This window comes from Thunnus maccoyii, chromosome 20 (genome assembly GCF_910596095.1).
Source record: "Thunnus maccoyii chromosome 20, fThuMac1.1, whole genome shotgun sequence".
Taxonomy (NCBI): domain Eukaryota; kingdom Metazoa; phylum Chordata; class Actinopteri; order Scombriformes; family Scombridae; genus Thunnus; species Thunnus maccoyii.
Genome location: NC_056552.1, coordinates 17,975,635 through 17,988,585, shown reverse-complemented (window position 1 = coordinate 17,988,585; position 12,951 = coordinate 17,975,635). Strand labels below are relative to the sequence as shown.

At 40.1% G+C, this 12,951-nt stretch overlaps 1 protein-coding gene across 2 annotated transcripts; it reads right to left on the bottom strand.

Moving 5' to 3' along the window:
* Positions 1 to 281: 281 nt before the first annotated feature.
* Positions 282 to 11,079, bottom strand: mki67 (marker of proliferation Ki-67). Of its 2 annotated transcripts, none has more exons than XM_042396730.1 (16): positions 10,885 to 11,079; positions 10,327 to 10,429; positions 9,755 to 9,836; positions 9,362 to 9,477; positions 9,032 to 9,101; positions 8,837 to 8,912; positions 7,693 to 8,304; positions 7,320 to 7,552; positions 6,459 to 7,218; positions 6,108 to 6,223; positions 5,705 to 5,882; positions 5,455 to 5,598; positions 4,253 to 5,295; positions 3,614 to 3,668; positions 2,499 to 3,236; positions 282 to 2,309 (listed from the first exon to the last, which is right to left on the bottom strand). In XM_042396730.1, the coding sequence occupies exons 2-16, from the start codon at positions 10,413 to 10,415 to the stop codon at positions 538 to 540; spliced, it is 6,084 nt and encodes a 2,027-aa protein (XP_042252664.1). In that variant the 5' UTR covers positions 10,416 to 10,429; positions 10,885 to 11,079; the 3' UTR covers positions 282 to 537. The 2 variants fall into 2 exon arrangements, with proteins under 2 accessions (XP_042252664.1, XP_042252663.1); XM_042396729.1 differs by lacking the exon at positions 10,885 to 11,079 and adding an exon at positions 10,615 to 10,687.
* Between the last annotated feature and the right edge of the window lie 1,872 nt (positions 11,080 to 12,951).

The window sequence follows — 12,951 nt, the reverse complement described above, 5'->3', positions numbered from 1 at the left end:
CCTTTTATGTGCAAGGAATAAAACAATTTTATTTTTTCCTTTTGCATATAAAATCACAGCTGCACCAACAAATGACATAACATTTAATGTTATGTCATTGACTTCTGAGTATCTCATCCTCCAGCACTTTCTGCAACTGACAAATGCATGAAAATGATGGATCCCAGTCACATAAAAACTGTATATAGGCCATTTGGCTAATTATTACCCCAGACATTTTAGCACCACATGTGGATACACACCCTTAATAGATAACATCGAAAAAAATTCAGACATTTTTCCATTATACAAAACAAATTTAATAACCACTTTTTTCAGCATAAAATATCAGCAATATCTGTAATGAAAAACATACAACTTCTCAAAAAAATAAATGGTTAAGACAAAATTCCCTGCTGTATTGAAAAGAAAAAAAGCAGTGCTTAATTTTCAGTCTATAAAACTACTTGCTAAAACCCATTACAGTCTAAAAACAACACATACAAAAAGGCTTTTTAAAGGGAAAAATCCATTATGATTAAGAATATATACAAATGCTTATTTCTTTGCTGATCTTCCTCTTCTGGTTTTTGGCTGTGTCTCGGCTTCAGCAGCCTGCACGGTATCACCTTTCTTAGGCTTTACTGTGCTTGTGGACTCAGTGGTTACATCAGCGACCTTTGCCCCTCGTCTGGCTCTCTTGGCGGGCTGAGATTCAACAACCTTATCTGAGAGATCCTTCTCTTCAGTTTTGTCGGCATTCTGTGACATCTTGTTGCTTTCAGCATCATCTTGGCCGCCAAGTTTTGACTTCCTGCCGCGAACTGCCTTTACAGGCGTTATATCATAGACTTTCAAATCTCCTTGCCACTTGACGGATTTTTTGGACGTTTTTGTGTCTTCCACAACAGCATTGCTTGAATCTTCAGTGAGCTGTGTGGGTTTTGCTGCTGCCCGTCTTCCCTTTTTGGCCGGTTCTACTGAAATCGGAGCAGACTCTTCTGTTTTGGTCTCCTCAGTGGTAGGGGCTGCACCGCGACGTGCTCGCTTGGCTGGAACGGCTTGTGAAATCTCATTTTTCGCAGAAGTTTTCGCCCCTGTTGCCCTACTAGTTTTAACGACAGCAGCGTTTGACTCAACATTTTGCTGCTTCTCCTCGGTCTCCAGCTCATGGTCAGGTTTTTCCTCTGGTACTTCAGCAGTGATATTAACCTCTTCAGCAACTTGTTTTACCCTCCTACCCCGCTTGGGTTTGTCTGTGGTGCTGACAACAGGTACCTCTTGGGTCTCAGTGGATTCAACAGGGGTTACGCTCTCAGCATTTTGTTTTGCTTTTCGCCCTCCTCGCCCGGGTTTTGCAGCCACGGTCGCTTGTTCATTCATCTTCACTGGTTCAGTAGCAAGTGGAGCTTCAGCCTCCTCTGGGACAAGAGTTTCAACCGTTTGGACTTCTTCATGTGCTTCTATGTGGTCTTGCTCAGCCTTTCTGGTTCTCCTCGACTTTTTAACCGGCTCCTGGGATTTAGTAGTCTCTACTGAGGTAGTCTTGACATCATCCTCTACCTTTTCTTCTTCATGTTTGGCATTTCTTCCCCTCTTAGCCCTGACAGGAGGTTGGGACGGCTGCTTGGTTTCCACAGCAACAACTGTGTCTTCAACCACCTCATTTTGTTCAACAGTATCAGGGTTTCTCTTTCTCCCTCTTCTTGATTTTCCAACAGTGGGAACAGGCTGTTCGGGCTGTTCACTCACTTCTGGTTCTGATTGAGGTGGTTCGACAGGTGTGGGTTTAGCTCTTCTCCCCCTGCTGGGCTTCGACACAGCTTCCTTTTCAGGGGGTGGAGACTCGTTTTCTTCTTGACTGGCATTTGTTGCTGTTTGGTCAGGTGTAGCTTCCGGTGAAACCTCAGTCACTGGTTTTGTTTCCACAGCTTCCTCTGGCACCATTTCAGGTTGATCATCTGTAGTACCTTCTTGAGACTTAGCATTTCTGCCCCTGGTAGTTTTTCTAACAGCGGGTTGTGCAGTAGCTGTAGTTCTCTTCCCTCTTCTTCCTCTGACTGGAGCAGGGTCAACAGCATCTTCACAATGTTCTGCTGCCTCTTGGTTATCTTCAGCTGCTTTAGATTCCACCAGTTTGGCCTTTCTGCCTCGAACAGGTTTCTTCTGGACGGTTTCTGTGACTGTGCAAGTTGCCATCTCCACTTCAGGCAAACTTTCAGTTTTAGGTGCCTGTGTGACAGTTTCCATGGCATCTGATGATTTACTTTCATCACTTTCAATGGGCGCCACCTCCAGCTGGTCACTACTGACTTCCTTTGCATCCACTTCTAAAATAATAGGAGAAAACAAATGAGAAATGTTACTCAGCATTCAACTAGCAAATAACTGATTTAGTTAAGTTATACTTAATTCTCTCAGGAAACATATTCCCTCATATTTACACAAGTTGCATGGGGTCAGAAATAGTATTAACACTCGGAGGATCTACAGTAACACAAACGTGAAAGATCACATACCTTTTGCCTTGTCAGCTTGGAGAACATCTTCGCTGTGAGTAGAGGGCACATCTTGCTGCTCTGGCACCGATTGACATTGTTCAGATTCTTGTTTCGTTTTTCTTCCTCGCTTGGGCTTCACGACAGCTTTTTCCAGTGGTGCTTCACTGTCATCTGCAGCGTGGTTGACATCAACTGGGGGACTCTGTTCACTCTCAGGTTCTGGCACCATTTCGGTTTCAGTGGCAACCTCTTGGACCATTTCAGCTTGATCATCAGAAGCTTTTTTGGCATTTCTTCCTCTTTTAGGCTTAAGAGCGACTTTGGAAGGCAGAGAGGCACTTTCTTCCTGTGTGAGCTCAGCATCCTTGCTTTCAGTGGACTTTGCGTTTCTGTTTCTTGTAGTTTGTCTAACAGCGGTTGGTGCAGTTGACTCGGTTTTCTTCCCTCTTCTTCCTCTGACTGGAGCAAGGACAACAGGATCTTCAGAATGTTCTGTGGCCTCCTGTTTATTCTCAGCTGCTTTAGATTCAATTGTTGTTGCCCTTCTGCCTCGAGTAGGTTTCTTCTGATCATCAGGATCAGTGGCGATTGTGTCCAGTTCCGTAACTTCGGATGTAGCTGTCTCAGTTTTAAGTTGTTCTTCTGGTAACTTCTCTACAGCTGCCGGTGGGATAGTTTCCTTGGCATCTGATGATTCATTTGCGTTATGTACACTGGGCACCTCCAACTGGGTGCACACAACTTCATTCACATCTCCTTAAAAAAGATGGACAACAAAGACAAGTCAGCTTTTCTTTTTTTTTTGGCTGTTGAAAATACTTACATCAGGTTTCAGACATGTTTTGCAAATATATTTTTGCAACATAGATCACTGACAATTCCACAGACAAAGATCATATAAATATGGACTGAAGCCACTGCAAACCTTCATTAACTTATGGAGTGAGTTCAGTAGTCAGTATGTGTTTTGTGTTCAGGTGTTATGCGCTGTGGTTCAGACACATTGATACATCAATGCAAAATCTTACAGTTTTGTAAACAAATCTCTTAAATTCCATGTTCTGTATAACAATATTCTCATTTCAAGTATTTTTTTTTTTAACATAAAATTAATTAAACATTAGAAATCTTACCCTTGGCCATGTCAACTTGAGGGACATCAAGGATCACATCTGATGGCCCATCAACCTGTTAAAAATAGACAAAAACAATGAATGAGAATGAGCGCTCCCTTTGAAATAAAAAAAACCCTTGCAGACACATGATTAGCAGGGATGTCTCTTAAAACGGTGAAGTTTTGTGTGATTTTACTATGTCAGTCTGTGGCTACACAGACAATACTAGGGCAATTATAAGATAATTCTTGTGGTTTTGGTCTCTTAAAAATGTGTTAACAAGTCTAAATGTGTTATTTCAATGAAATGATAAAAGTTGAGCAAATACAGCTTGCTTAACTGTGCCCAACACTCCTGATAAGCTCTATTACGCAATATTTGTGTTATTAATATTGACTCAAATGACTTCCTGTTATGCAAGTTGCTAATATTTTCAATCCAGTAATCATTTTGCAGTCTTTAGTTCATTGGTTTGGTTTGCCCCATCATGTGGTAGACTAGATCACACTACCTGTCTATTGTAAGCTTCTCTTTTCTCTCAAGTGGTCAATCAATGTAATTAATTAAAAACTGAATCCACATTGCAGCCATCAACTGCATGATTACAATGATTATCCTTACAATTAAATATTGAAAAGGTTGATGCTTCTTCATTACCTCAGTTGTTTCCATTGGTTCTGTGGGAGTAGTCAGTGGCTCCTCCATGAGCTCTTGAAGTCCTTCAAAGTCTTCCACTGGAGCGTTACCCTTCAGTCTGGGTGACTTCATGAGTCTCTTGATACCAAAGCTGTTCTCAACAGGTTCACCTTTTTCTTTGGGAGTTTTCATGAGCCTCTCAATGCCAAGCATATCTTCAACTGGAGCACTTTTCTCCCTGGGCGTTTTCATCACCTTCTTGATACCAGAGAGGCAAACCAATGGGGAGCTCTTGAGGTTTGGAGTTTTCATGTCTGCCATTTCAGATAGGTTTTCGGATTCTTCCACGTATGCTGCTGTCTCCAGTTCCTTAACAACATCAAAAGTCACATCAGCAACTTCTGCAGCTGTGGGAGTTTTCAGAAGTTCTCCTTGTATGTCTTCAAGAGGTTCAGCCTCCTGTTCTGGGGTCTTCATAACCCTCTTCACTCCAGTGAGACATTCTTGTTGCTCAGGTTTCTGTTTAGGTGTTTTCAGAAGATTCCCTCTGATGTCTTCTACAGATTCAGACTTCTGTCTTGGGGTCTTCATGATCCTCTTCACTCCAGTGAGACACTCCTGTTGTTCAGGCTTCTGTTTAGGTGTTTTCAGAAGTTTCCCTCTAATGTCCTCCACAGGTTCAGCTTTCTGTCTTGGGGTCTTCATGATCCTCTTCACTCCAGTGAGACACTCCTGTTGTTCAGGCTTCTGTTTAGGTGTTTTCAGAACTTTCCCTCTGATGTCTTCTACAGGTTCAGCTTTCTGTCTTGGGGTCTTCATGATCCTCTTAACTCCTGTGGGACACTCTGGTAGTTCTGGCTTCTGTTTGGGAGTTGTTACAGAGATGGTCTTCAAATCTGTGCACTGCTGTTCACTTGAATCATCAGTGTGAATATCCAGGGCAGAAGTGTCACTGACAAAGCTAGATTCTTGATTTCCATTAAGGAGGCGTTGGACAGCCTCACTGTTGTATCTTCTTCCTTTGACTGTAGATGCAACACTCAGTGGAGACACCATCATTTCACCTGTAAATAGTCACTTCAGTTCATTATACTATATAATATCATTAGTTTATACTGATTTAATGGCCAAAAGAATTAATTTCACAAACTCCTTAATATTAGTTTTTATGTTGACTACAAATTTCATGCATTAGTTCTCTAACAGTAACACAATACACTCACCTAGCTCCTCTGGTGTGTTCAACACTGATGGTTCTACTACAGATGTAGTCAGACTTCCCACTGGGGTCTTGGTGGCACTGTTCTCATTTATTACAGATCTCCTCTTCCTTTCATTTGCAGGTGTTTTAAACATTTCAGAAATTCCTGAAACCACAACACACAACATTAGCAGGTACATTACTGAACAAAGTCCAAAATACAATACTAAAGAGATATGTTTCTTGTTGTTGGAATGGAAAAAAGTAATTACCAGACAAGTCCTCATCCATTTTCATGTTCTTTTTAAAGAGTGCAGTATTGGTGACCACTCTTGGTGCATTACCAGTTGGATGTACAACCTTTTGTTTGTGAGCTCTGCCCACCAGAATGGTAACAGGTGAATCTGCATGACCGGTGCTGACATGGCTGATCAGTTTTCTTGCAGGGGTCTGAGAGATTAAGAAAAACAAACATGGCAGTTTTTAAGGATGTTTGCACCACAAGATATAAAACCACTAGGTAAATAGTTGAATTACAGTATGAGTAAACAGTCATTAAAATTACAGAGTGGTGACCACAGGAGAAAACAAAACAACAACAATATTCCTATTCATGAATACAGGACGTTTTTCACTGTAAATGTACCCCGCAGTTGTTACAGTATCTTACTTTACCTGTGGTTTGGATACAATCTTCTTTTTAGTCTTTTTGTTGACCATTTGCTTAGCTGGAGCAGCCACTTGGACCTTGGTTTGCCCAAACTTGACAATATCTGCCCAGGAATTTAAGGCTGGAAGGAGAAAAATAAAAATAAAACACAAAATTAACTCAACTGAATGGTAAACTTGATTATCAAATGGTTTTTGTCATCTATAACACTTTTCTTATTATGCCTAATTCTACTTCATACTGGCCAGATTTGAAATGGACCAAGTATATTTTTAGTGACAGGGCTGGGAAGAAAAACTAGTTTTTTGACTTAAGCTTCTTTGCCTGCCTGTACAAAATTTCAGGGTCCAACATACCTTTCATAGATGCCCGTGAAATGCCACTTCTTCTGTGCATTACTTTTACAGCGCTCTTTGCCATGCTTGGAGTCTTCCGTGAGGTGCTCTTCATGCTCTTTCTCCTCAGGGGTATTTTAGGGGTTACAGTGACTGAAGGCACTGGGTCCATAACAGCATCTTCTGCAACTGGTGATGGGGTGTTGATGCGTGACACAGAGAATCGCCCTTGCACAGTGGGGGTGTTGGCTTGTGAGTTCAAAGGGGTTTTTGCTGGTGTTACAACAGTGGCAGTATTTTCCTGAGGGGTAAGGCTTGACCTTCTCTTACCAGTGGGAGTTTCTTTACAAGCCACCTGACCTGGGGTTGAAGACCTGCGCGGGGTTTTGGGCTGTTCATTTGCTGTAGGAGTCTCCAATTTGGTTTTGGAGGGAGACCTTCCCCTAGCAGGGGATGCACTCTTGGAATTTGGTGATTTCTTTCCAGGTGACTGAGCCTTGGGAGAGGAGGTCTTTGATTTGGGGGAATTCTTTGCTGGTGTTGGAGCCTTTGGAGAAGGGGTCCTGGGTTTTGGCGATTTCTTTGCAGGTGACTGAGCCTTGGGAGAGGAGGCATTTGATTTTGGTGACTTCTTTGCAGGTGATGCAGCCTTGGGAGAAGGGGACCTAGATTTTGGTGATTTCTTTCCAGGTGTTGGAGTCTTAGGAGAAGCATTCTTCTTCTTCTTCTTCGGTGATGGAGTCATGTTTGCAGAACTATCTGCATACTCTTGCTCAAACTCCTATGAAAATCAAGATCCATTTTAAATAATATTATATGATAGACAACAATTATAATGTTAGGTCTAACTACTTTAGTCATCATCATTCACTTGAGTCTTACCTTGAGCAAGCCAATGACTGATGCTCGTCTAAGGAGAGATTGTTTGGGTTTGGGGAGACACAAGCTTCTCCGTGGAGTGGCCCCCTTGCGTAATGGAGAGTCAGGAGGCATTTTTTTGTCAAATAACTCAGGACTCAGGTAACCTCCAAAGGAAACTCGTTTCTTCTTCATTTGTGGTTTGGGCAAGTCAGTTGCCAGTTCTCCACTTTTGCGTTTTTTGGACGGCTCTTCCACTAAGAAGTGAATCAAAAACAAAATTGTACATGAGTCACAATCTATCAAAAATATCTTAAACAAATACGCCTGAATTATTACTGTAAATCAGTCAACACTCTTAAATAAAAAACAAACAGTACTGTCCAGTGTTCATTACCTTTTTCAGGCTTTGCCTTCTCTTGTTCCTTAGCTGGTGTGGCCTCCTTGCTCCTCCTTCTCATAGGGGACTTAGTTGTTTGGGCAGAAATTTGCTCAATAACCTCACTGATAGTAGACCTCTGGGGAGTTGCACTGCGTCTCTTCTGTGGTGAAATTGCTTCAGACTTGGCATGTTCCACTTCTTCAACTACAGGTCTAGCCATCTCAGCAGCAGGGACCTGAGAGGACCTCCTCTGCTTCTTAACAGACTTCGGGGTCCCATTACTTATACTTTGAGCCTCCCCATTAGTTTCATCAGCTCCAAGAGAGACATTAGCTTTATCCTTCTTGGGGGTGTCTTCTGTGGAAATGGCAGGTTTTTCACCATTTTTCTCGACTGTCCCACATTTTGGAGTGCAAATCTTCGAGGCAGGCGTCTGAAACTTACTGCTGGAGGATTTCCGAGGGGTCTTGACATCAAGAGATTTTTTGATCATTTGATACAGATCACTGAAGGGGGAAGTGGTCTTGCTTTGCAGCAGGCCATCATCCTCCTTGGACTCCACCTCCACAGTTTTCTCAATGGCTCGCTGGATGTTTTCATGGTTGGTTCCATCTTTCAGATGAGGGTCTTAAAGTGTGCACAAAAATGAGAGGTTTAGAAAGAAGGCAAATACAGTTATCCATCACTTTTTAATATGCACCAAATCTTATTTCAACTGATGTGATCTGGTTGGAGAGTGTTAGTAGGTCTGCACCAAAAATTATTTTACTTGTCAATTGTTTTAGACCAGGCTACATACAAATGTAACTACTTGTTAGTAAGAACTTGTATATGGCAAAGGTCTGTTTGATACTGTGTGCTTTGGTGAAATGGTTCCTCAAATCCATTTTCTTACCTCTAAAAATGTAGATGGAAATTATTGCTTTAAATTTCAAACACATTTGATCAAATGGATGATGCACTGAAGTACCACACAATACATAATACTTTTCACTGTTGACTATGTTATTTGTGCAGCACTATCTTCAGTTTTACTGACATGGATCTCCGTTATATATTTTCAATGTTTCTAAGTGATTCAACCAATCAACAGCTGTCATATTCAAATAAGAAGCACTCAAACTGCAATTTCAGAATAACCTCAATCAAACAATCTCACCTATGGACACTTCAGAGATCCTCTTTTCTCCTTTTTCAATAGCGACTGTGTCCCCTACATGCTGATCTTGCAGAACCTAGACATAAGATACTTTCATTAACACAACAATCCGATTCATCAGGAGTGTAGACAAATGTAGGGTTTTGGGCTGACTGCAATGCTGCTGTCATCAAAAACAAATAGTGAGTAAATTACTTTGAGGGTTTCAGTTTTGCCTCCAATGGAAGACCTCTTCTTTGGTGTGGGTGGTGGAGGATACTCGAACCTGAAATGACAACAAGCAACAAAAAGTAAGATTTCATTTATTTCTGTCAAAAAAAGAAACCAAACAAAAAAAACCATCATCTGGGACCATGCATATTCCATTATAACTTGGTATTAAGAGTTCTTTAAAAGGTGCGGTGTGTTGAATTTAGTGGCATCAGAGGAAAAGACTTGACAGAAATTGAATATAATATTCAAAGGGACTAAAAAAGTCCCTTTATAACCACAGAACACCCAGTCCAAAATCTTTGCAAGACGCACCTGAAAGAACGGTCAATAATGGTTATCACATCTCCATGCTTCAAACGCTCTGACTGCTGTAAAGCCTCTCCATTGACACAGGTTGGATTCACTGAGCTCAGATTTGTCAATATAACCTAGGAGAGACAAAACAAAAATCATATCAAACAGTCTTTCAAATAAGCTCAGAGCAGAATACCAGTGTAAGCTAGGCTTATATTTCCATCCAGGTCAGGATTTCCCAGTCAATTTTAAGCGATTAAGCAGTGAGATCTACAAAATTAACATTGTGATGATCAAAATATGAAGACATTGTTGTGACTATTCAATAGTAGTTCCTGATTATCCCTGCTATCCTGTAAAGTTGAAACACTGACAAGTTAATGTGTGCATGTTCAGTATGTGTTGCATTACCTCTTTATTTTCATTGAAGTCAATTCTGCAATGCTCCTTGGAGACTTGAGGAAGCTGAATACGAATATCACAGGTAGGCTTCCTGTAACATCACAAAGAAACAAATGTGTTAACAAAAGGAACAATTTAGCAACACCCTAAGTTCGATGTTACTAGGTTAATGTGTAAGTGCTTCTTGTTCATGATTAGTAAATAGAATGTTCCATTGTCCAAAAGTACAGTGAACTTGTGAACTGGAGGCTTGATATACAATATGGAGTCAGTTGAACTTCATGCAGTAACAGCTGCAGACATGCATTTAAAAATTCTGACGTCAGCAACACACGGCCCGCCTCCAAACCAAGTGGTTTATATAGGGCCTGTCAACCTCAACATGAGGCCACACATTGATACAAGTGTTTAAGTTGACATAAAATTTGCTAGAGGTGTGTCACATTTAATAAATCAAAGCTGGTGCAATCAAGATTACATTGTCCTGTTATCAAGAGAGAAGGGATTTAATCTGAAAATATGACACGGCAAAGAAACGTTTAAGTTATATCCACCACATGCATTTTCATTTTTGATCTCACCTTCCAAACAGGCATGATGCAGTAAGAGGAAATTCAGTCCCATCCACTCCACTCCTCTTAACCACGACAATTTTTCCATGTAATGGCATTCTCGTAACGTTACCTAGAAAGTTAGCAAACAAAAGTGTCAAAAGCTAAACAAGTTAACGTGAATTGTTATACTTAAGTTGCATTTAAACGTTAAAAGAAGCCTCTCAGAAACATGCCACACACTCGAAGGAGAGATGTGTGCGACAAAACTACTTTGCTTAACTGTGTTTAATTAGTAATTGGTGATATAACACTAACACGTTTCAACATTATTTAAGTTAATTGAATTCGACGTCATCGTTGCTACGAACATCATCCAGCCGTTGTTGCAGCCAGTTAAAATACTTAAAATACGGCGTCATCCCACGTGCAGTTTCGCCTCGATAGTTAACGCTTGTCTTGTCGGAGATAACGTTGTATTTAAAGTAAAATTAGCGATTACTCCACAAAACATGATACAATGAAACATGTCAAGCTTATGTCGCGAGGATTGGCTAAAAAACATTATTTTAAGCGTTGTAGGCTTACCTGGAACTCCGTTCAAAGACACGTCGACTTCTGGCAATCCATATACTTCAACCGGATGTAGCAAAGATTAATTTTACTAAAACGTTAATATCATATCAAACTACAAGTAATGTAGAAGGACTACATACGTCTAACGGCTAACGTAAGCTACCTTAATGAACAGCCTTCCCTTATCGTCTCGCTTCTCTTCCAGAGTGAGGCTGCAGTATCACTCCGCGGAATTGCACAAATATAGTAATTAAAGTATATATATAAAACATAAACTCACGTTTTGGTAGCACGGTATATGTAGACTGTTATAGTACTACATTTCAAAAGTTGTATTTGATTGTCTGAATCAAAATTAATTTCTATTTATATTAAAGGGACTATTTTGTTTATGAATTTGGCGGAACAATCCCACCTCAGTAATGGGATAGTGATTTGAAAATGTTTGAAATTCCGCGCGAAGGATTGTGATTGGTTGAAACGTCACAACTCGGTAAGAGGGCGGGGCATAGTACGGTGCTTTTTCAAAGCCAGACGATCATGTCGCATGTTGCCGTGTTGAAATTTAGTTTTTTATTTTTAAGCTAACTAATTATAATAATGATAAGTATAATATTTGTATTTCAGATTCATATTATAGTCATCTTTAAAGTACTGTCTGTCTAAACTGTTATATACATATATATATATATATATTTAAATATATTTGAGTTAGTCTATTTAGTTATTGTATCTATCTATCTATCTATCTATCTATCTATCTATCTATCTATCTATCTATCTATCCAGAAAGCCACTGCTGCTAGATAAAGAAGATCAGTTAAAGGTTTAACATTTATTGATGTATTCATTCTATATAATACATACTTGATATGATATCATAGCATTGATGACCCATTATTTATAGTGCTCTGTTTGACTTTTTTCACAAAAGTCATTTTGGCATCTCATATAAGGAAAAGTGCAGGTGAAATTAATATTTATAATGGCTGCAGTTCATTTAGGTGTCCAAGTTCTGCAATTATTATGTGCCATAATGCCGGATGGCTTATTGACTTGGCATGCTGAGACAGCTAAATGTCACAGAGCCCATCATTAAAATTATTGGTTACACCTGTGTTTTTTCTGTTATAACATGTCAAAATGTCTGCTGGAAAAAGGTTTATAGTCCCATGCTAACGACAAATAAATCTGTTGATAGATGACTCATGGGAAAAAGGAATCATTCAGTTCTAATAATCATTTGTGCAATACATGCTTGTTTCAGTGCCAATATGATTCTTATGTTACTTCACTATGCCAGGGAGAAAGAGGAGACAGTGGTTGTCAGACTAGGTGTGCCAACTGCTTAGTTTGGAAGTGATCCATTATATGCTTTAAGTAAGGATTTGTCTACTTGAGCCTAATGCACACCATCAATCAGTCTCTGGTTTATGTAATTTCCCTCCAAACATTGTACTCTTATTTGCTACATATGCTTATGTAGATTTTGCTGAACAGCAACCACTGTGGCCACAAATGACAGTTACTGGCTAATGGTAATTGCTAAAACATAGTAGGTCAGCAAACTCACTCAGTAATGTCAGTTGCACAACAATATCGACCCAAAGCTTGTTAGCAAACTACATATTGCAGTCCTGCTACTAGTCAAACCAGGCCAAGTAGGGCCAAGACCAAGTAGTTACATTGTTTCACTTTATTGTTTTCACTTTATTAATAATAATGATGATAATATTGATGATGAAATTGGCTGTATCAAGAAAGTCATTGCTAGTTAAAGGCTAAAGAGAAGAGATACGATTTTAGCTTTCTTTTAAAAGTATTTAGCAAGCTGGCTTCCCTGATATCTACAGGCAGTGTGTTCCATAGCTTTGGGGTGTAATTGACAAAGGCTGCATCCTTGATTTTCTTTCGGCTGTTGCTGGAAATTGCCAATAAACCAGCGGCAGATGATTGCAGTGTTGTTGAAGGCAAATTGTTAACAAGGAATGTAGCAATGTAGCTTGGTGCTAGCTCATTAAGGGCTTTGTATAGAGGAGGAAAACAAAGTCAATTCTAAATGTTACAGGAAGCCGGTGC